The sequence below is a fragment of the Capsaspora owczarzaki genome, assembly GCF_000151315.2.
Source record: "Capsaspora owczarzaki ATCC 30864 unplaced genomic scaffold supercont2.4, whole genome shotgun sequence".
Taxonomy (NCBI): domain Eukaryota; class Filasterea; order Ministeriida; family Capsasporidae; genus Capsaspora; species Capsaspora owczarzaki.
Genome location: NW_011887295.1, coordinates 452,798 through 472,645, shown reverse-complemented (window position 1 = coordinate 472,645; position 19,848 = coordinate 452,798). Strand labels below are relative to the sequence as shown.

At 51.7% G+C, this 19,848-nt stretch overlaps 7 protein-coding genes across 7 annotated transcripts; 4 read left to right on the top strand and 3 right to left on the bottom strand.

Moving 5' to 3' along the window:
- The first annotated feature begins 156 nt into the window (after window positions 1–156).
- CAOG_02950 (NADH dehydrogenase 1 alpha subcomplex subunit 5) lies at window positions 157–1,688 on the top strand. The gene is made up of 4 exons (XM_004363732.2): window positions 157–197; window positions 819–866; window positions 1,048–1,164; window positions 1,296–1,688. The coding sequence occupies exons 1-4, from the start codon at window positions 186–188 to the stop codon at window positions 1,458–1,460; spliced, it is 342 nt and encodes a 113-aa protein (XP_004363789.1). The 5' UTR covers window positions 157–185; the 3' UTR covers window positions 1,461–1,688.
- CAOG_02949 (hypothetical protein) lies at window positions 1,628–3,846 on the bottom strand. The gene is made up of 9 exons (XM_004363731.2): window positions 3,757–3,846; window positions 3,605–3,685; window positions 3,449–3,532; window positions 3,289–3,372; window positions 3,128–3,211; window positions 2,962–3,045; window positions 2,800–2,883; window positions 2,634–2,717; window positions 1,628–2,545 (listed from the first exon to the last, which is right to left on the bottom strand). The coding sequence occupies exons 1-9, from the start codon at window positions 3,831–3,833 to the stop codon at window positions 1,987–1,989; spliced, it is 1,221 nt and encodes a 406-aa protein (XP_004363788.1). The 5' UTR covers window positions 3,834–3,846; the 3' UTR covers window positions 1,628–1,986.
- A 371-nt stretch (window positions 3,847–4,217) lies between these two features.
- CAOG_02948 (hypothetical protein) lies at window positions 4,218–8,440 on the top strand. Its single transcript, XM_004363730.2, has 12 exons — window positions 4,218–4,780; window positions 4,941–5,107; window positions 5,284–5,303; window positions 5,381–5,517; window positions 5,616–6,146; window positions 6,228–6,324; window positions 6,412–6,497; window positions 6,585–6,904; window positions 6,985–7,040; window positions 7,132–7,688; window positions 7,763–7,839; window positions 7,922–8,440. Exons 1-12 carry the CDS (start codon window positions 4,341–4,343, stop codon window positions 8,374–8,376), a joined length of 2,943 nt encoding a protein of 980 aa, XP_004363787.1. The 5' UTR covers window positions 4,218–4,340; the 3' UTR covers window positions 8,377–8,440.
- Window positions 8,433–10,482, bottom strand: CAOG_02947 (geranylgeranyl pyrophosphate synthetase). Its single transcript, XM_004363729.2, has 9 exons — window positions 10,418–10,482; window positions 10,173–10,327; window positions 9,863–9,909; window positions 9,583–9,699; window positions 9,405–9,506; window positions 9,221–9,281; window positions 9,050–9,128; window positions 8,875–8,977; window positions 8,433–8,806 (listed from the first exon to the last, which is right to left on the bottom strand). Exons 1-9 carry the CDS (start codon window positions 10,439–10,441, stop codon window positions 8,550–8,552), a joined length of 945 nt encoding a protein of 314 aa, XP_004363786.1. The 5' UTR covers window positions 10,442–10,482; the 3' UTR covers window positions 8,433–8,549.
- A 63-nt stretch (window positions 10,483–10,545) lies between these two features.
- On the top strand, window positions 10,546–13,415 carry CAOG_02946 (5'-nucleotidase). The gene is made up of 4 exons (XM_004363728.2): window positions 10,546–11,028; window positions 12,235–12,521; window positions 12,616–12,782; window positions 12,870–13,415. The coding sequence occupies exons 1-4, from the start codon at window positions 10,606–10,608 to the stop codon at window positions 13,292–13,294; spliced, it is 1,302 nt and encodes a 433-aa protein (XP_004363785.1). The 5' UTR covers window positions 10,546–10,605; the 3' UTR covers window positions 13,295–13,415.
- Window positions 13,416–13,484: 69 nt separating this feature from the next.
- On the bottom strand, window positions 13,485–17,095 carry CAOG_02945 (Sel1l protein; the record flags this gene model as incomplete). The annotated part of the gene is made up of 9 exons (XM_004363727.2): window positions 13,485–13,874; window positions 13,992–14,245; window positions 14,326–14,491; window positions 14,581–14,666; window positions 14,785–14,961; window positions 15,049–15,396; window positions 15,538–15,679; window positions 15,770–15,925; window positions 16,028–17,095. The coding sequence occupies 9 exons, from the start codon at window positions 17,093–17,095 to the stop codon at window positions 13,485–13,487; spliced, it is 2,787 nt and encodes a 928-aa protein (XP_004363784.2).
- A 1,877-nt stretch (window positions 17,096–18,972) lies between these two features.
- CAOG_02944 (hypothetical protein) lies at window positions 18,973–19,668 on the top strand. The gene has a single exon (XM_004363726.2). It carries the CDS (start codon window positions 19,008–19,010, stop codon window positions 19,587–19,589), a length of 582 nt encoding a protein of 193 aa, XP_004363783.1. The 5' UTR covers window positions 18,973–19,007; the 3' UTR covers window positions 19,590–19,668.
- Window positions 19,669–19,848: the final 180 nt, after the last annotated feature.

The window sequence follows — 19,848 nt, the reverse complement described above, 5'->3', positions numbered from 1 at the left end:
GCTCAGCAAAGCAGAGCAGCAAAAAAACAAACAAAAAAAAAAAAGAACTGAGAAATCCAATCTCGTTCAATGATTTATTTAGCCATCCAAACCTTGTTATTCTGACTTTGTTTGTTTTCGTCTGAGAATCAAGCAAAAATAGTCATCCATTCGTCATTTTTATTATTTTTCTTGTTCAAAACGCAATGAGCTCCAAAGTACGAAAACCTAGCTCGATCCCCAACCCCATCACTACCACAACTTGGTTGAATCCGAAACAAAAACCGATACTGATTTTCACCACCATCATGGCTTTTTTTCTCTTCTCTTTTTTTTTTTTTTCCTTGTACATCGTCATTTCCCCCTCACTCCACCCCCCATCTCCACCCACCTCCACGCCACACTCATCCATCGTTGCCTGCTCACACACTCATCCATCGCTGCCTTCCTTCCTTCTACCTGCCTCTGAAGCGCGATCGTCGCTCGTTCGCGTTTTTTCTCTTTCTTTCCACTTTGACTCTCGCTGATCGACTGGTCGACTGGTCGACTGCAGCGCGTGGCATTGCATTTCAGCACTTCGCCGCCTTGTGTGTGTGGTGTGGTGTGTGTTTGGTGTTGGAGGTGGATCGGACGCGGACCAGCCCGGTGAAGACCACATTGCAGTCCAGTTCCATCGCAGTCCCGACAGTCAACCGCTTCTCCACATCATCATCACCACCACTAGAATGATCATCGCCATGATGATTGGATGCACGTTGGGAGACGAGTCTCAGGGCGGGAAACGCACGCCACTCACCCCCCCTCCGTTCTCGTTCCCCCCCTTCTTCTGTTTGGAACAGGCAAGCACGGGCCTCGTTGGCCTCGCAGTCAACCCAAGCGCACGTCTGGTAAGCGGCACTTGTCACTCGTCAAGCACCACAGTGCGGTGTTTGGTCATCGTCTCTGTTCCGTCATTCGCAATGCTGAGGCGTTGACGTAACATTGTGGTCCCCCCTTTTGCTTGTCCGCTCACTTTCGCCACCACCACCACCACCACGGCGATCTGCTTTTTTTTGTTGGATTTGGTAGTCGCTGGTCAACCTGTACCGACAGACGTTGCAAGTCCTCGGTGGCTTCCCTCAGTCTGCCGTCTACCGTCAACACGCTGAAAAGCTCACCAACCACCGATTGTCCATCTTGGACCAGGTACAAACCCCTTTCTCGTGTTTTTTTTGATTGCCTCCTGTGGATGTTGGTGCTTTCTTTCGTCGCCTTGTGCGCTGTTCTGACCCACCCCCCCACCGGTGTCCGTGAAAATGTTTCGAATGTTCTTGCAGGAGCCTTCAGACGATGCTGCCGAGCGTCGCATCAACAGCGGTCAGATGGAGGAGCTTGTCAGGCAAGCCGAAGACGAGCTTGCACTTGCCAAGAAGATGGGCGAGTGGAAGGCCTGGGAGAAGCTGTCCGTCCAACCCAACTCTGAGCAGTGGAAGTGGCCATAAACGCACTGCATGCTCAGCCCGCCGCGTCTTCCTCCGTCACTCTCAACAATCTACCACAAGAAACCCCCCCTCCTCTCCGACCAATCAACAGCGCGAGCAATTCTTGACAGCCTCAGGCGACCATTGCATTTGTTTTTGTCTTTTTTGTTCTGGTTGAGCTGTTACTGTTGTCTTTGTTGTTGAACTTTCATTGAAAATACATCTTCCTGTGTCCTCAGTACCTTTCCCCCAACGTGGGTTCCTTCCTCTGCAGTCTTGCGGCACTGCTGCATTCTGTCGTTCTTGTTTCAGAAATCTCTGAGGAACGTTCTCTCCATTGACCATGAAAATCCGTACAACCTTGCTCATCGTTTGTTCGTTGCCATTGACGATCAGATCAACCCTCTTGCATTCTCCGTACTTGCACGATTTGCGAGTGCTGACGAGATCCAAGCAGTGCTCGACATGCTGACCAGCGGGCTGAAGCTAGAGAATCATATGAGGGGACCGGTTGCATTCAAAAAGGGGTGCTTTGCTAAGATTGCTCTTAGATGTACCCGACATAAAGCCTTTCCAATAGCACATCGATGAACGACATGTTGGGTCGAACTTGAACCTGCCAACCCGCGCGCATTTGTCGGATGACAGGATGATTGGCTGGCAGGATTGTCACAAGCCCGAGGTGCGAATCGACAAAAGTCGGTGCCGCCGAGCATTCGTATCGAATAGCACCTTGCTCATCTCGGACAACCAAATTAAAGCCGGTGTCATCGATGCTGCCAGAACGGTTTCTCATGTCACGAAGCACTTGAATTGCTTTCACACGGATTGAATTCCCATTGAGGCCTTGAGGAAGTGTGACTTTCAGAATACGCTTGGGAGTATCATCATAAAAACGCGATCGCTTGGTGTGATGTACGCCTTGCCAGTAGTGCGCTTCGTTCATAATGAGCTCGGCAAGCTCGGTTGGTAGTGCTGGTAGAGATGTGGCTTGAGCCTCCAGCACTGGTTCGCAGGTCAGCAAGTGAAACACGGTCTGAAGGTCTTCAGCAGTTGCCAATCGTGAAAGCAAGGAGAATGCAAGAGGGTTGATCTGGTCATCGATTCTGCGCACGAACAATCAAGGTGAATGAGCACTCCGCAGGGTGACTCTGTTGGTTGGAAGAGCACAATTCGTTCGGACAAACAACGAACTTAAGTCTAGTCAGAGTTCGGTTGACTTGACTCGCTTCACGAATCGCTTGAAGACCAGCATTGCCAATGCAATTGGATCGTAGACTATCACTTAAAGGGTGAGCAAGGTATGGCTGACGCTGGCCCAACGAGCAAGATCAGCAAAGCAAAGAGCGCAGCAACTTACTCGAGCTCAGTCAGCGTCGTGTTCATTTTGAGTGCTTCAGCAATCTCCTGCGCTCCAATGTCACCAATCTGATTACCTCTCAGACTGTCCGTCCCTCCATCAGTGAGCACTCGGAATTTTTATGAATCCCTCACATGCATTTGTCAAAGTGAGATGTTGTACTAGAGCTTCTGCACCGTCATGTTCCCTTTGAGTGCCTCTGCAATCGCCTGTGCTCCGGCATCGCCAATCTGATTTTTATCCAAACTGTCCGCATCCCTCCGTCAGTTAGCACTCGTAATGCTGAAATCACCCGCTCACATGCATCAGTCAATGTGAGATGCCTTACGTGTACTCAGTCAGTGTCGTGTTCGCTTTGAGTGCCAATGCAATCGCCTGTGCTCCAGCATCGCCAATCTGATTATCAATCAGACTGACCATGCCCTCCTGCAATGAGTACTCTGCCGACATCACGCACTCACATGCACCAGTCGAAGTGAGATGACTTACTCGAGCCACCTCAGGTTCGTGTTCACTTTGAGTGCCTCAGCAATCGCTTGTGCGCCAGCATCGCCAATCCAATTCGCCCACAGACTGTCCATCCCCTCCATCAATGAGCACTCGTCTGAATCACACACCCACATGCACCAGCAAGAGTGAGATGACTTACTAGAGGTCCTTCAGCGTCGTGTTCACTTTGAGTGCCTCCGCAATCGCTTGTGCTCCAGCACCGTCAAGCTGATTCTCATCCAGGCTGTTCGTCCCTCCATCAGTGAGCACTCTTCATCGCCCATTCTCACGCATCAGTCAAAGGAAGATGTCTTACCAGACCGCAGTCAGCGTCGTGTTCACTTTGAGTGCCTCAGCAATCGCCTTCGCTTCTTCATCGTCAATCATGTCGCACAGCCTGTCCATCCAGTTCGTCAGTACACGCGCTGTCAGACTGTGATGTTCCAATCAACCTGGCTTTCTTCTTACTCGAGCCACCTGGTTGCATTCTTGACTCTGTCATACAACTCGCGTTGGCTCTGATTCATACTCTCATACGACAGCATTGCGGAAGGTTGAATCCCAATGAAAAAAGACTGTCCCTCGCCCAAACAAAAGCGACATCACACTCAGATCAAGCTACTATTGTCTCGGCACTTTGCAGAATCGTGCTCATAGTGAACAAAATGGAGCGGGAGACACGACCAAGTAATGGATTGTGTTTATGAGCATGCTCGTTCGTGTCCACGAATTCGAACAAAGCGAAGAACAAGTAACAGACAAACTGCAGTAATGGAAATTGTCGTCTTGTGGAATGAAAGACCGACCCATCTGTACTACTTTTCCAGTTCTCCTTTTCCAGTTCTCCTTTCGTATTCTCCTTTCTTATTCTCATTCAATCGAAAGAGAAGCCGTTTCATTGATTTTTTTTTTTTTTCAAACGGCGGACGTATCGTTTGTTTCTTTTTCCCGCTCTTTTTCAGCCATACGAATCCAATCCGCTTTTTATATATCAAATCACAAGCCCAACCCACCCACACTTGCTGCTGGCAAGCTCACCACTCAGCAACAAAATGGCCGAGTACACGTTCCGGGAGCTGTCCGAGTACGACGACGTGAGCACAGATGTTGTGGTGGATACACTGCTGGGGTTTCAGACGCACAAGATGGCGCCGCGGTACCGCCCCAGACACGCCGTCGCACAAACCGTTGCTGCTGCAGTGACTGCGCTGGGCGATCTCACACCACCCATCGTGCCGGGCACGCAGCTGTCGGCCCAGCACGAGGAGATCCGCGCGCGCAGGCAGGCCACCGCGTTCGCCATCCTCTGCCGCGATCCGTGGGCTGCTCCGTACCTCGCCACCAAGACGCCAGAGCAGCAGGACGCATTCAAGCAGCACATGCTGCGCTACCTGGGCGTCTTCCAGCCGGCGTCGGGCGTTCTGATCGTCCCAACCAACCGCTATTCGCAGGATTCACGCCAGGGCGCCAAACTGTGTGCCAGCCGTCGATGGTACGTCCACAGTCGAGGCATCTTCTTCTCACGACGGAGGAGGGCGACATTGACTGGAAGAGAGTGAGAAGGGCCAGGAGCTGGAACAGCGCGACTACTGTGAGGGTTGGAACTGAAAAGCACATGTTTCACTTAATTCTGGCTGGATTGTTTCATACAGGCATAAAGGCGAGATCATTCCGTTGTTGTGTGGATGCATTGCCGAAATCACACCTCAAGAGGAGAAATCGCTGCTTCGGGCTGGTCAAAACGATTTCAGTGTCATGTATTCGACGCGGAAGGAGATTGCTCAGCTGTGGCTTGGCCCTGCAGCGTACATTAATCATGGTAATTGACCCAACACAAACAACGTGGGGGGGGGGGCTTGGAAGCACAGTGGGGATCTGGATGGGAGCGGGAGGCATCAAGTACCCATTGATTCTCACTATGTTGATTCTCGCTATGTTGATTCTCACTCCTTTGCACTTTGATCGGGTCGGGGCTGATTGCTTGGATGTACTCAGATTGCAGTCCAAGCTGCAAGGTAATGCTTATGGCTCTAATACCAACCCAAAAACTCCGACAATGCTTGACTTGCATACTCATTGATTTTTTCAACAGTTTATTCCCACATCCAAGAATACAGCTTGCGTGCTGGTCTGCAAGGACATTGATATTGGCGAGGAGATTACGTGCTACTATGGTCGTCATTTCTTTGGCGAAGAGAACGAGCATTGCGAATGCCACAGTTGCGAAATGTACGGTTTTTTTTTTTTTGGTTTTGAGTTATCGGAACTTTTCGGCTTGCACTTGCACACCGTCCTCACCTCGCTTGTCAATCTGTGGCCTTGAATAGTGGCCAAAACGGAAAGTTCTCACGGACAGACTCGCAATCATCGACTGATGGCGAAACCGATAGCTCTGAATCCGAAGCCAGTTCCAGCAACAACCAACCTAGCAACCGTAATTCGTACAATTTCCGAAGAAAGCACAAGGCTAGCTTGACCAAGCACCACGAGCCCTTAACCCATCCTGTACTGGCCTTGCGGGCCGCAGCCAAAGTTTCTCCGTTGAAGCGCGCGGCTGTTTCAGAGTCCGACACTCCAACCGCCAAGGCAAAGCAGCCACAGTTGGCTGAAAAGGCGACCGCTGCATCCTCTGCCATTGTTAAGAAAGGAGCAATCCAACTGACCGAAGAGGCGAAACGGGGGACCAAGACGTCCGCCGGTGCTCGAGCGAGCAGTTCTGCTGCATCCCCCAAATCCCAAGCCACTCCCACCACCAAGCCGAAACTAGAGACACCTGTTAAATCTTCACCCGCGTCGTTGGAGCCGCAAACCGCAGCTGATCTTTCAAAGCATCAACAGCGACAGCTGCAATCTGCACGGTAAACCATCACTTGTGGTGTCCTCTTTGACGAAATTTGCGTGGACTCAACTCAGAACACGCTTGATTCGATCTTTGTCAGGTCGAAAGACCGAGAGCTGTTGACCCTGGGCGCCGTACGTAAACTTGTGTTTGTCAAACCATTCGACAATCCCTCGTCCTGGTGGTACCCAGCAATGGTGAGTCTTCGACGCGATGCGAGCCGCGTTTACAGTGGTTGAAGTCATATTTCTCACACACGGTGCCATTTGTGTACATCACGCTAGATTGTACCCACACGAGAGCTTGATGTGACCATGCCGGTGCCCCAAGAAGGCGATTGTGTTGTCCGGTACTTTGAAGACAACTCCTTGTAAGCCAGCCAACTTGATTGTGCGCCACACCCCCGTTTGATCCATGTCACGCTCTCACAACCATTCCTTGGCGTTTGTGACTGTAGCTCGGCTGTGGCATTTAAGCATGTGGAGGAATTTGCACCGCAATCGCGATTTTACAAGCGCTTGGCGAGCGAATTTGGGTCTTCTTTCCGCACCAGCAAAGGCGTTCGACTGGCCACTGAGTGCTACAACAGCGAAAACCTTGTTCGTGTCCCGAAAAAGTTCATCTGGCGGCACTGGGGTCAATCCGATCTCGATGAGCAGAGGATGGCACAGCTCCGATCTGCGGGCGGGAACCTTCCCGATCCTGCGACCTTTGGGCCGCGAAGTTGCTTTGTGTGCCACACTACACCAGCAGTCTCGCGGCCGCTTCGTCCGTCTGGTACGACCCTTTTTCACTCTTTGATGTTGCTGTCGCGATGATTGTGCGCTCATTCTTATTGCATTTGTTGCGGGTATCAGACGACATTCCCTCACCCCTTGTGAACGTCCGACACGAATCGCTCTATGCTGCCGAGGTAAAGACACGACGACTGTATTGGAATCAACACGATCGACTTTTCAGTCTTACTTTGTTTGTTCCTTCTCGCTTTCAATCTGCCTGTTCAGCTCGTTCGCCTTGAGGTTTTTTCAGACGAACACGGCGATCTCGATGCACAGAGCTACTCGATTTCGAGCGCCGATGCTTCCGATAGCGACGTCTCCTCGGATACCGATGGCGATAGCGTGAGCGCTTCTGTGGTCGGAGAGGACTCTGATGTTCCGTCAGAGGGCGACAACCAATTCGATGGAGACGAGAGCCAAGACGTCGACGTTGAAAATGACGACGACGACCCCAATGATGAAGCCGAGGTCGACGATGACGACGAATTGATTGACTTTACCGATGACGAAGCCGACAACAGCGGTGTCGTGGATGCAGCAGATGTCGATGAAGAGGACGTCCATGACGAAGAAGAAGTCAATGACGATGAAGACGACGAGACCAGTGACGACGATGACGACGACGATGAGGTTGGTTCCAATGAAAGCGATTCGGAGCGTGCAGAGGAGACTTCCTCGGCAATGCAGCTCAGCAACGGCACGCCTCGAAAGCGGCTGTCTAAGAAGAGCCTGTTTGTGTGCGGACGGCACTGCGAAGTGCGGTACATCAGCTATCCAGTCACGTAAGCAGTCAAAACCATCCATTCCGTCTATTTTTGTTGAAACGGATTGTTGTTCACTCTGAGTTTGCATGCAGATACCGTGATTGGGTTCCGTACTCTTTGGTGATTCAACCGAAATCGCGAGGACGGCCTCCTCATGTGCATCCACCAGGTGAGAGCAGTGACGGGCTGGTGGCTGACGCGAATGCAGATTCGTTTGCGCTCACTTGGTCGAGTTGGGTGTTTTCTTGCAGAGCGCGGGGTTCGCAATCGGGGTCCGCTCTGTTTCCGACCTCCAGAGCCAGAGCCAACACCCAGCCCGCTGTTGAGTTCCAAGCGACCGCGCGGTCGACCGCGAAAATATCCGCTGGGTCCCGACGGCAAGCCAATCCGCGTGCCGCTTTCCTCTCTACCTTCAGGGTTGGCGCACAAAACCGCGGCGTCAAAGCAGCCTCGCACAACCACTCAGTCCCCGAAAGTTCAAGCGTCCGCGATGCGTGCTCCTCCAGCAGCTGCGACAGCGCCCAAGCCACCAGCAACTCCCAAGCGAAGGCCGACCGAACAAGCGACGACACCAGTGGAAACAATGCAGCAAGCAGTCTCGACGGTACTGTCGCGATCCGGCACACCTCACCGAGCAAAGCGCCGCTTCCCAGACGAGGAGTATGCTGTGCTCACTCCCAGAAGCAAAAGCCCTCGAGTAAACTGAAGTGGCGTTGCTGTCGAATGTCGATTCATGCTGGTAAAATAGTCAATAATAATAATTCTGAGGAGGTTTGAGGTTCTTCATGTTGGTTGGCAGAAGCAAAAAAACAAGCAAAAAACCACTTGTAGTGTACATTTGCAGACAATGTTGTTGGCAAGACTGGGAAACGCACATTGTTAAAAAGGCTTGGTTTGCGCCAACTGTGGCATCGGGCTCGGGGGAGGGTTGTGCTGCTCGGTCGAGTACACCTTTCGGAGCTCGGCGATCAAGTCGGTCAGCATTTGGTTTCCGCCAAGTTTTGCAATTTCGCTCAGCGCCTCCTGTTCGAGCTCATTCAGCACCTTGATCGTGTACTCGAACGAGCCAGTCTTGCGCATCGTTTCAAGGCAGAACTTTTTCATGTCAATGTCGGTAGTTCGTTGCTTGAGAATGTCTAGAAGAATGCAACGTTAAAATAACATGGTTCAATGGGGCGAAATGATCATTGTTTGAAACACATACTGAGAAGTTGCCTCTGCGAAGGAGCGCTCAGGATGCTGTGAATGATCGGAAACGAGAATTTGCCCTCGGTGAGGTCCTCGCAGAAGCTCTTGTTGTCCGTGTACTGCAAACGAGGTGAATATGAGCAAAAAGCCACGGAGAACAAAAGCAAACCTCCTTGATGTGCATCACAAACCTCTTTGGACTCGAGATTCGCGAAATCATCACGAATTTGAAAGTAGAGGCCCAGAGCGTCAAGCAGTGGCACAAAGTTGCTACATGAAAACAAATGTCCATCAGAGTTGGTTAATTCAGACGTTCATCACAACGCAAAAAGGGTTGGAGCAAAACGGGTGGAGAGACTTACGATCGGTTTTCACTGAAGGCTTGCATGAGGCGGACTGACAAGCGGAAGAGGCCTCCGGTTTCTGTCGGTTGAAACAACCAAGCAGAGCAAGCAGACAAACAAAAAAACAACAAAACCAGAAACAGTGAGCAACACGTCGACTCGTTTCAGGCTGGCCAAGCACCAACTCGGCATGCGCACGTACTTCGCTTGACCATCTCGCGGTACTCTTCTTCAGTCGGGCAGACGTTTGAGTCTCGCCACCAAATATCCAGCCCTTGACCGCGGTGAAGCTCGAGCAATTCCTCTGAACACGGTGGCACAGTTTCGGAATGAGACTAAATCCTCACAGGGTCATAGTTTAGTTGTCGTTTGCTTGTTACCAGTGAACGCAGCGACAGCTTCAGGCTTGTTCAGCTTGAGAACGCGTTCCAAGGCAAGAAAGTACGCATAGTTGGCGCAATTGATGGTCGACGGCACGCCATAAATCAGATGAGCAACTGCAATGTTTTTCAACGATCCAGATAATGCCACAGCAGCCCCCCAATGTCATAAAGTGAGCGATCCAAGAAAGGCTGAGAACCAAACACAACGCTCGAAATAGCCACCCCTTTTTGAATGACACAAGCTCAAAACAGCCAGAAGGTCGAGAAATACACCAACCTGGGACGCCACGACGCAGCTTGGAGTTGTCCTCAATATCATCGATTCTGTAGCAACGATTCGAGCGCAGATCCAGGATCAGAGAGGAAAAAGCGGGCGGGAGGGGACCGCAGTGAGTTGAGTTGAGGTAGGAAACAGCAGAGCGTCAGCTCAGCCACTTGTGCGCCAACCCCACAACCGCCCTCTCGCTTCGTCATCAGACTGAGCGAGATGATTGAACTGGAAGCAACATCTGCAGTCTGGTGGTTGGCGGCAGATGAACGCCCTCTTTGCCCCCTTTGACGTTTTGTCAGTTTCGACCAACACTCACAGCAGGCTGGCCGAGTGCAGCATCTGCACAATGCCCTTGATCTCGTCGAGCTCCTTGGTCGGGATGTGCATCCACTGGTCGAATGCGCGGATCAGGATGGTGCGGACTTCCTTGCCAGGCACCGATGTCAAGTACGTGTACGGCTCCAGCAGCGTCTAACCAGGCGTAGAATGGTCGGTCGCATTCAGTACCCACTACCACTCTCTCTCTCTCACTCTTTCTCGATTATTAGACAATGCGCAAACCTTCTGCTGCTGCTCGCTGGTCATGGTGAACTGAATAAGAGTCGAGCGAACAAGTGAATATGGACTGAGCGACTTGGACTGAGCGACTTGGGAAATCTGAGCGCCCACCATTGCACTCGTCATTCTCATTTGCCATTACTACTAGTATTCTCATTCATTTTTTGTTTTTATTTTTTGATTTTCTCAAAATGCTCACGCGTCCGCCGCTGGCAGTTGCGCTGAGCCTCGTCGGGGTTGGCATTGTAGTGACTGGCATTGTGCGCTCATGGCGTCTGCACAACCGGCGCTCGCTCTCGACGGTCGTTGCTGCGACACTGCCATCGTCATCGCCATCATCATCAACAACTAGTGCTACTACTGCGACTGTACCATCATCATCAGCATCAGCATCAGCATCAGCATCAACAGCATCATCGTCCGCTGCAGGCCGAAGCCCAAGCTCGCCGTCGCCGCTTACCTCATCGCCCTCCTCCGCCAACCACTACACTTCTGCGTCTGCTGCGTCTGCCGCTTCAGCCAACTTGACTGCCCTGCGGCCTGCCTCGATCGTCGCTCCCACCGCTGCTGCTACTACTACTACAACGACGGCTGCTGCCGTCGAGTCTGCTTCGGTGCGGTTTTCTCCATATGCTTCCTTCTATCAACCAAACTCTACTCCACTCCACTCCACTCCACTCCACTCCACCCATCTCATTCATCCAATTCAACCCCTCCCATTCAAAGTCAAATCACTGCATCGTCTGTTTGAAGGCGACGCGGTTTTGAATGCACACTTCGTTGGTTTGAAGGCGGTTTTTTTTTTCAAATCGCGCGCCATTCTTCACTCACATCACATCAGACACCCAACGACGAGGTCAACTCAAGTAGAGCTCAAGTCTGACATTCATGCACATTGCTCATTGCTCAAAGTGATGGAAATCGACAGGAGAGACCGATGGCAAAGGGACGATCTCGTCTGGTTTTCGGGGTTGGGTGATGACGGGTTTGTGTAATGTAACGACGAGGAACAAGGGGGAACAGGGGGGGGGGGGATAGGCAGTCGCATTGCGTAGAGATCACGGTTGCAACAAAGTGACTCTCTGCTCTCTTGTGAGTCATGAGATGTTTGGGGCGATCTGGGAGAAGGAGGGGGAATGGAATATGGGTGTCGTCGTTGTTTGAGTTGTGAAACAGACGCACACCTCATTCCCCGGTTGCTGCGTGCCAAAATGTTCCAAATATCCATGCATGCAGTACAGTATGCATCGTGTTGTTGGAGGGACGTGCGGGAGAAAGGGGAAAGGGGAAGGAGATACGGAAACGTCGGTTGACCGAGTGGCTAAGAATTGAAGCTGTTGGTCTCCGACTTGATGTCGTTGCGCAGTCGTTGCGCAACTTCTGAACAGCTCAGTTCTCCTTTTTCTTATTTTGTTCTTGTTTGACTATCTATTTTCATTGGGGGTTTGTGCTAACTCTGCATCTACTCTGCTCTATTTTGCGTTTGATTCTTTGTCAACACCCAACAAATGCTCTCCTCTCTATTGCGCACGGCGGTCGGACCTGCCCTGTCAACTTCAATGACGACGGCTTCTGCGACGACGACTTCTGCGACGACGACTTCTGCGACGACTGCAACTTCATTGCTGGCTCCTCCACGACACGGCATACCTGCCACGCCTCCTCCACCGCTGCTGTGCGCGCCGTCTCGCGTCCCATTGCGCTCCAATGCGTCTCGTATGGCTGCGTTGGATGTACCTGCACTCCAATCAACATCCTGCGCCGTGATTGCGTCCCCGGCTATGGCAACGACGATTTCGGTTCCGACGTCGTCTCAGCAGAATGGCCGGATTATCATTGGCAACTCGGAGGCATTCCAGGCCAAGCTCGAAGCCATCGTTCAAGGTGGCCCGCAGTCGCTCCAGGTGATTTCGGACTTTGACATGACCCTGACCCGATTCCTGTACAATGGCAAGCGCGGCGCGTCTTCGCACGGCATCATTGAGCATAGTCACATGTTGGAAGAGGCCTACCACGAAGCCACGCACAACCTGTTCTCGACCTACTATCCCATGGAAGTCGACCCGACCCTGACTCAGGCAGAGAAGATTCCGCACATGGTGGCTTGGTAAGCGTGTGGTGTGGTTGAAGTCTCATGTGCTCCATCTATCCGCTCTATTTCTCATCGTCCTGCTTCTTCTACGTTGCTCAAACTCCTCCAGGTGGGAGTCTGCCCATGAGCTCCTCATCAAGCATCGCATGAACAAGAAGCTAATCCCTGAAATGGTCCGCGGCGCAAACATTGGCTTCCGCGAGCGCACGAACGAGTTGTTTGACCTTTTGCACGCGAGCAACATTCCTCTGCTCATCTTTTCGGCTGGCATTGGCAGTAAGGATTCCCCCCCAACAGCCTTCTGTATTGAGCGGTTTACTCACTGTGCTTCTCTCCCGCAAAACTCACACGCCTTTTTCGCAGACGTCATCAAGGAAGCTCTTGCCATCAAGGCGCGGCTACATCCCAACATGCATGTCATCTCCAACTTTATGGAGTTTGATGCTGAGGGATACACGAGCGGCTTTGCCGGCAAAACCATTCATGTGTACAACAAGCAGGATGTCGTTGTGAAGGACTCTCCAGTTCACAAGTCGATTGCAGACCGCCACAATGTCATTCTTCTTGGCGACAGTCTCGGCGATTTGCAAATGTCGCGAGGTGTCGATGTTGACAACATTCTCACCATCGGCTTCCTGAACGACAAGGTCGCTGAGCGCCTTGAGAGCTACAAGCAAGCCTTTGATGTTGTGATTCTTGGCGATGGATCGGTTGACCTGGTCTACAATTTGATCTCCATGATTATCAGCGGAGAGTGCGACGAGGCCCTGCTTCATGCATCAGCATAGAAAACATTATCAAAATTAACCAGTTGCGAACTTTATTGATTGCTTACTCTTGTTTTTTTGGGCTGTTTTTTTTTGGTCTTTTTGGTTTGTATGTGAATTGAAATACAATGTTATTTCTTCGATGCAAAGGCATGCTGGTAGGGTTGCTATATTATTTTAAAAACCACATGTTGACCATTGCAACCGCTGCTCATCGCACAACAACAACAGCATTGCGTGCGCGCCACCGAATAATCATAGTCACGATCAAAACAAACAGCGCAGCGCTAAACAAGTTTGCCTCAGTGTCTGCAGAATCTGTCGACGTTTTGAGCCACTGTACAAATTCGACCAGCCGTTGACGGGTCTGCTGCAACATCTGCCGCGATCGTTCCTGCACTTGTTGTCCAGCGCGCTGAGTCGTGCTCGGTGCCTTGTCAGCCGAGGCAGAGACGAAAGGGTTGCCCTTTGTCCACAAGCCGCGAGCAGAGTCCACCAAATAATGAATGTACAGCTTGCCAAGCGCCAACGTGGCTGGATAGAAGGCATCTTCGTTCTTGGACAGTGCCAAATCATAGTAGCGTTTGGCAAGATGGAAGTCCTGGGGAAGAGTGAACGTGATTGAAAACAAAAGGGACAACAAGAAGTGAGTGACTCGGAGATTGGTGCGAGCTTGCAAAATAAGCAAACCGACCGAACTGTTGGGGCTGAAACTCACTTTGGGCAGGCCAATGCCATTCTCGTACATGTAGCCAATGTTGAACATGGCCTGCGGATTGTGCTGCTGCTCTGCTGCCAAGCGGTACTGCGTTGCTGCCATTGCCAAGTCCTCGCCGACGCCCTGGCCGTGGTAGTAAAAGTCACCGACTTTGACACGAGATTCGCCGTTCCCTTGCAATGCCGAGCGACGGTAGAGCATGAACGCTCGTGCTTCTGCAGCATCGTCGCGGAAGTAGTCCTCTTCCAAAGTGTCTGTCAAGCAAAAAGAGGAAGGTTAGGCCTTGTTAGCGAACAGCGAAAAGACCATTCAAAGTAATCCTATGCCAACTCACCACTCTCAATCAAGAAGGCCGCATTGCTCTGCGCAATCTCAAATCCAATCTCAGACGCCAGCGCAAAGGAAAGGAACGCTTCAGACTCGCGGCCCTTGGAGTGGAGCGCTTGTGCGTCTTCCAGAACATCGCTACTCCTGCCGCGCTCGGCCACGTTCTTGTACATCTAGTTTCATAAACAGACAAAGGCCATTAAGTACCACACAGACCGGGGGGGGGGGGTAAACACTCGCATGGTGACAATCAACTACTGACCGCAATAGCCATGTCGCACGACGCGGTGGCAGTGCCGACACCGGCATGGTACAAAACACCGAGATTGTAAATGGCGAGAACGTTGCCTACGATGGAATTGGGAAAAAATCAGCAAACAAACTTAAATTTTTACCACAGAGCAACGCTCATCGAACTCCAACGTGAAGCATTACCTTGCTGGGAAGCAAGCGTGTAGAACTGAACGGAAGTACAGGTTGCCAAGATGCAGCTGGGCCTCGGCAAATCCCGTCTCGGCGGCTTGCTGAAAGTACTGCAGAGCCATGCTCGTGTCCTTGGCGAGCACATAGCCGTACAGGCTCATGACACCCATACCCGTCGTTGGCTCATGACACCCATACCCGTCGTTGCCATCGGATTTCCCTGTCCAATCGGCCGAGAGACAAGGCAAGAGGCGGGGAAAGGATGAGCAAACTGTTATTGGTACGTTGAAAGCAGTGCAAAAGAGACATACCTTTGCAGACGCTTCGCGGAAGTACTTGAGGGCAGTCACATTGTTCTGCGGCACTCCTTGACCCAGGAAGTGCATTTGGCCCAGATGGGCTTTGGAAGTAATGTCCCCATTCGCTGCAGCCATCTCAAAGTAGCGTCGAGCCAGCTCGAACGACTGCGGAACTCCGTGGCCCTGATAGTAAATCTGTCCAAGAATTCCCTGCGCGGTCACATCGCCTCGCTCGGCATTGTACTGATAGTACTGAACGAAATCCGAGGACATGAACGACTTTTCGTTTTCAGTCGCTGAGAGTCGGTGACGCTCCTTCATTTGGTAGTTCCGAACGATGGAAGACTCGTGCGCCACTGGCACAGCGAGCAAGCAAGACAAAACAACAGGAAAGCCAACAAAAAGCCAGTCAACATGTGGAAGGAGCGAGTCAACTGAGTCCATCGAAGGTCCCTCGCACCAACTCTGACATGACAGTGAAACCGAGCGCTACAAACCTCGTTCGGCAACCTGCTTGTAAAACTCCACCGCCGTTTCACAGCTGGCCTCGACGCCAACGCCAAACATGTATCGGAATCCAAGCGCCATCTGGGCCTGCGGGTTGCCCCCGAGTGCGGCGAACGTGTAGTGAACCAGTGCCTGTGTGAAGTAAGAAAATATATGTCAAACACGACGTCAGTCCCCCCCAACCGCACGTCGAAAAAGGTTCAACCAGCGCATCAAACCTACCACAGCTTGACTCGCAGTGATACCGCCCACACCGATGGAATGCAAGAAGCCAAGTCCAAAGTGTCCTTCGGCGTCTCCCTGTTCTGCCAAAGCCTTGTACATCTCGACCGCTTTCGGGACGTTGTGTTCCAGGACAGTCACTTGTGGGTGGCCGAACTGCAGACAACAGCACACCAGCGCAGGTTGGTCAGTGACATTCACACAAACAACAAGTCTCCACAAGCTGCACGCTACACTATCACCAATCTCCTGCTGTACCAAATGGACACGGGCGACTGCGGCTTGCGCGCCACGGTGCCCAAGCTTGGCAAGCTCAGCGAGTTGTGTGTACCCTTGGTTAATGTCTCGCGCACTCGCGCCTGTTTTGTTGACCATTGCATTCGCAAGGTGGAACTGAGCGTCCAGCGATGTGTCAGATGCAAGGTTTTGGGAGGCGGCAGGGGTTTCGGGTGGCGCGGAATCAGCTGTCACTTTGCCGACTTCTACGTTTTGCTGCTGCACATCCTCAACCGCCAAGCCTTCAGGGGCAGCGGAGAGCTTGGTCAGGGCATCGATGTCGTTTGCGTAAGTCGCCACGATCTGATCCAGCGTGAACGACTCCACCAAGCGTCGCAGAAGCTCGAGCCGTGCAAGGCGTCGCCGCATGGCGGCCAACTCGTCTTGCCCTTCAATCGCAGACGGCGCGTCACTCGCCGCATCGTTGTCGCTGCGAATAGATTGCTGAGTTAACAGAAATTCTCCAATCAGGTGCGCTCGTTGCAATTTGACGGGATCGGTTTCGCCGGTCTTGGTTTGGATTTCCAGCTCCAACTCTTTTGCCAACGCACCGAGCTCCTGCAATACCAGGGTCTGTTCCATGTCCGTCGGAGGAGGAGAAGGAGGCGACGAGCCAGACCTCGTCGATGCGTCCGACGGCAATAGCTTTGGAGGCTCGAACACTGACTCAACTTGCTCTGCATCATACGGAGAAGGTCTGTGGTCGTCGTCCACGGCAGCCACACGAGAGACGGCGTCCGAAGTCCCAGCGGCAGGGTCGGTAACAACTCGCAACTCGAGATCTCGCCCAGCCACGTCATTGTCATTCTGCGTTGGCGGCTCGGTGCGATCGCTCTGCTGGGCTCGCTCGGGGGTGCTCTGGACGGCAGGATTCTTGGGCTTGCCATCAGCGTCGGCCTGCTGCTGCTGCTGCTGCTGCTGCTGTGGGGGCTGTTGCGCGACTTCCACTTCCGCAGCGTCAGCAAACAGAACGAGTCCTGGCGCCGACCCGGATGCAGGACCGCGGCCCAGCGGCAGCGATTCCAGCACAGACGACAATGCTACACCCATGGGATCTTGGTGGGATGGCTGCACAGCGCCCAGAAGGCGCGGCGGCGCGATCGCGGAGAGGCACAGAGCGAGACAACCAGCAACCAGCAGCGTCCACAGCAGCTGCCGTACGACAACGCCGAGCTGCAGCCCAGCTGTGCTTGAGGAGACGCGTGCAGTGGCGCGCATTCGCAGACCGAGGATGGGGGAGTGTTGGGCGGCGAAACTCAACAAAGAGAGAGTTGGGTGGTTGAGCCAATTGGGGCGAATTGGAACTCGGAGTTGAAAAGAAGGCTCACTCGAAGCCGAAGAAAGCGACTGAGCTCGCATTGGAGCAGTGTGAGATTTGTATGCAAAGGGGGGGGGGAGAGAAGTTTAGATATGTAGCAGTCGCATTTTGGAGTGATGATGATCAAGAAGAAAAGCGGCGAATTGGCTCGACTCTCAATAGAACAGGTCGAACAAGCAAAACGGCCTAGCCATGCATCCACAATTGCCGCGTGCATTTCGTGACTTCTAAGCAATAAAAAAAACAACCCTTCGCCAATGCAAACCCATGCATTACAGTGCCAACCGAATGCGGCACTCGCATCAGTCTCAAGTTGTATGTTTTGTTTGTTTTTTTGTATTGCGTTTGCATTGAGGTTTTTTTTTTTTTTTTTTTTTTTTTTTTGCGTTGAGCGAGATCCACCCCACAGAAGGAGGCGCACTGCAGCGCGGTCGTAAACGCAGAGGCACACCGCAGCGCGGTCGTAAACGCAGAGGCAGCCAGAGGGATGAGAAAGCAACATTGAACAAAAGCGAAAAACTGTTTTATTATTATTTTTTATTATTGCTTTTGGCTGAAGTTGCATTAGGAGGAAAAAAAAAAAAAAAAAAGTCGACAGTTTTTTGAATGTTTTTTTGAATGGTTTTTGAATTGAAAAAACAAAATAATAATAATAAAATACGCGACTGCGGCGCTGTCAACGCGTTGCTGATGTTGCTGATCAAGTGGATGGCGTTGCGTTCGCTCCTGTTGGTGGCGCACATGCAAGCACCGTGCTATTTGAGTGGCGGCCGCTGGCATCGTCGTTGGTTGTCTCGATGCGGATTTTGACAGCCCCACAAAAAAAAAAAAAAAAATTATCAAAAAAAATGGCAGAAGGTCCATTGCGTTTGTTATTATTATTATTATTTTTTTGTGATTTTTTTTGGCGCGCTTTTTGGTTTTCTCGACCTTGATGATTTTCGGTCGCTTCTCTCGGCATCACGACGAATGTGCGCGGTGTGTGGCCGTTGTACGATGCACCATTTATTGACATGCATGGTTGGAGTATCGAAGGCTTTGTGGACGCATGAGAGGACGGTGTGTCTGCCGATGTCTTGCCTGAGCGTTTTTTTTTTTTCGATTTTTCGATTTTTTTTTTTCGATTTTTTCGTCGTTTTTCCGCCTCTCCTCCTCCTTGTCGTCTCTCGTTCGTTGGCCACACGCGCCATCGCGCGACGGCTTGTGCGCTGCCCCGGCGTGACTGTTGCGCTCTTGCCACGAGACGCTTCGTGTCGCTGTTCTCTGCCGCTGCTGCAATGGCCGTCCCCAGCCACCGCAAACGCCAAAAGTTCATTCATAATCCGCGATCGCTGGAAAAAAAATAAACCCAACTCGAAAAAAAAAAAAAAAAAAAAACTTTAGCAATTTTTTTGTTTCCCGCCAAAAATCGACGTCTTGATTTGGGATTTAAAGCCAATTTTGGCGGGAATATCAAGTTGCGCTTTGCCCGGTTTGTCTTCTTGACTCTTCTTACACTTTGCCCACTGTTCATCGAAAGCCAAACAACCAATGCTCACCAGAAATGCTCACCCACAACTTTTTTTTTTTTTTTTTTTTTTTGGTTGGTTGTCGTTCCCGCTGCTGGCAGAAGATCCAAGTCTCAACTTTGCAAAAAAAACAATCATGGCGCGCGGTAACAAGAAGGACGAGAAGGACCCCAACAAGCCCAAGAAGCCAACAACGGCGTTCATGTACTTTTCGAACGCGATGCGCGAGCGCGTCAAGACGCAAAACCCCGGCCTGAAGATGACGGACATTGCCTCCGTTCTCGGCAAGTTGTGGGGCCAACTGCCCGAGGCCGACAAGGACAAGTACCAGACCATGGCCAACAGCGACAAGGAGCGCTACGCAAAGGCCATGGACGGCTATGTTGCGCCCGTGTCCACTGGCGGCAAGTCTGGCAAGAAGTCCAAGGATCCCAACGCACCCAAGCGCCCCCCGTCGGCCTACATTTGCTTTGCAAACGCCGTCCGACCCGAGCTGCGAAAGACCTACCCTAGCGACACCATGCCCGCCATCTCCACCAAGATTGGCGAGCTCTGGCGACAGCTGACCGACGATAACAAGGAGCCCTACAACAAGCAAGCCGAGGCCCTCAAGCTCAAGTTCCAAACCGAGATGGCTGCCTACAAGGGTGGCAAGGGCGTTGCTGCTGACGAAAGCGACGAGGAAGACGACGGCGAGGAAGAGGAGGAAGACGAATAAGCATTTTTTTCTCTCTCGCTTTGTTTCGAATGGACGTTGTGATATAAAAAAAAGAAAAAAAAACCCTCTTGCTTTTAAACCCTCTTGCTTTTTTCATTTTTCAGGCTGCTGTGAAGATTGAGGAAGGCAGAAATCGCGAAGGAACCAAAAACAACAAAGCTTTGCAATTTGAGAGAGTCTCGTCGTTTTTGTTGTCGTTGTGTCGTGTTTGTAGTTCAAACGTTTGTCCGTGTTGTTGTTTTTAAGAGCCTCCCCATTC

Bases quoted from the DNA above. Each gene is read 5' to 3' on its own strand.
- CAOG_02950 (XM_004363732.2), top strand. The intron at 867-1,047 runs GTAAGCGGCACT...TGGATTTGGTAG, and splicing joins TCAACCCAAGCGCACGTCTG to TCGCTGGTCAACCTGTACCG. The intron at 1,165-1,295 runs GTACAAACCCCT...ATGTTCTTGCAG, and splicing joins GATTGTCCATCTTGGACCAG to GAGCCTTCAGACGATGCTGC.
- CAOG_02949 (XM_004363731.2), bottom strand. From the start codon at position 3,833: ATGCTGTCGTATGAGAGTATGAATCAGAGCCAACGCGAGTTGTATGAC. The intron at 2,718-2,799 runs GTAAGTTGCTGC...TTTAAGTGATAG, and splicing joins ACGACGCTGACTGAGCTCGA to TCTACGATCCAATTGCATTG. The intron at 2,546-2,633 runs GTTCGTTGTTTG...GTTCGTGCGCAG, and splicing joins CGAACTCTGACTAGACTTAA to AATCGATGACCAGATCAACC.
- CAOG_02948 (XM_004363730.2), top strand. From the start codon at position 4,341: ATGGCCGAGTACACGTTCCGGGAGCTGTCCGAGTACGACGACGTGAGC. The intron at 7,041-7,131 runs GTAAAGACACGA...CTGCCTGTTCAG, and splicing joins AATCGCTCTATGCTGCCGAG to CTCGTTCGCCTTGAGGTTTT. The intron at 7,840-7,921 runs GTGAGAGCAGTG...GTTTTCTTGCAG, and splicing joins TCCTCATGTGCATCCACCAG to AGCGCGGGGTTCGCAATCGG.
- CAOG_02947 (XM_004363729.2), bottom strand. From the start codon at position 10,441: ATGACCAGCGAGCAGCAGCAGAAG. The intron at 10,328-10,417 runs GTTTGCGCATTG...ACGCCTGGTTAG, and splicing joins CCAGCGAGCAGCAGCAGAAG to ACGCTGCTGGAGCCGTACAC. The intron at 9,129-9,220 runs GTAAGTCTCTCC...GTTTTCATGTAG, and splicing joins GCCTTCAGTGAAAACCGATC to CAACTTTGTGCCACTGCTTG.
- CAOG_02946 (XM_004363728.2), top strand. From the start codon at position 10,606: ATGCTCACGCGTCCGCCGCTGGCAGTTGCGCTGAGCCTCGTCGGGGTT. The intron at 12,522-12,615 runs GTAAGCGTGTGG...AAACTCCTCCAG, and splicing joins ATTCCGCACATGGTGGCTTG to GTGGGAGTCTGCCCATGAGC. The intron at 12,783-12,869 runs GTAAGGATTCCC...CCTTTTTCGCAG, and splicing joins CTTTTCGGCTGGCATTGGCA to ACGTCATCAAGGAAGCTCTT.
- CAOG_02944 (XM_004363726.2), top strand. From the start codon at position 19,008: ATGGCGCGCGGTAACAAGAAGGACGAGAAGGACCCCAACAAGCCCAAG.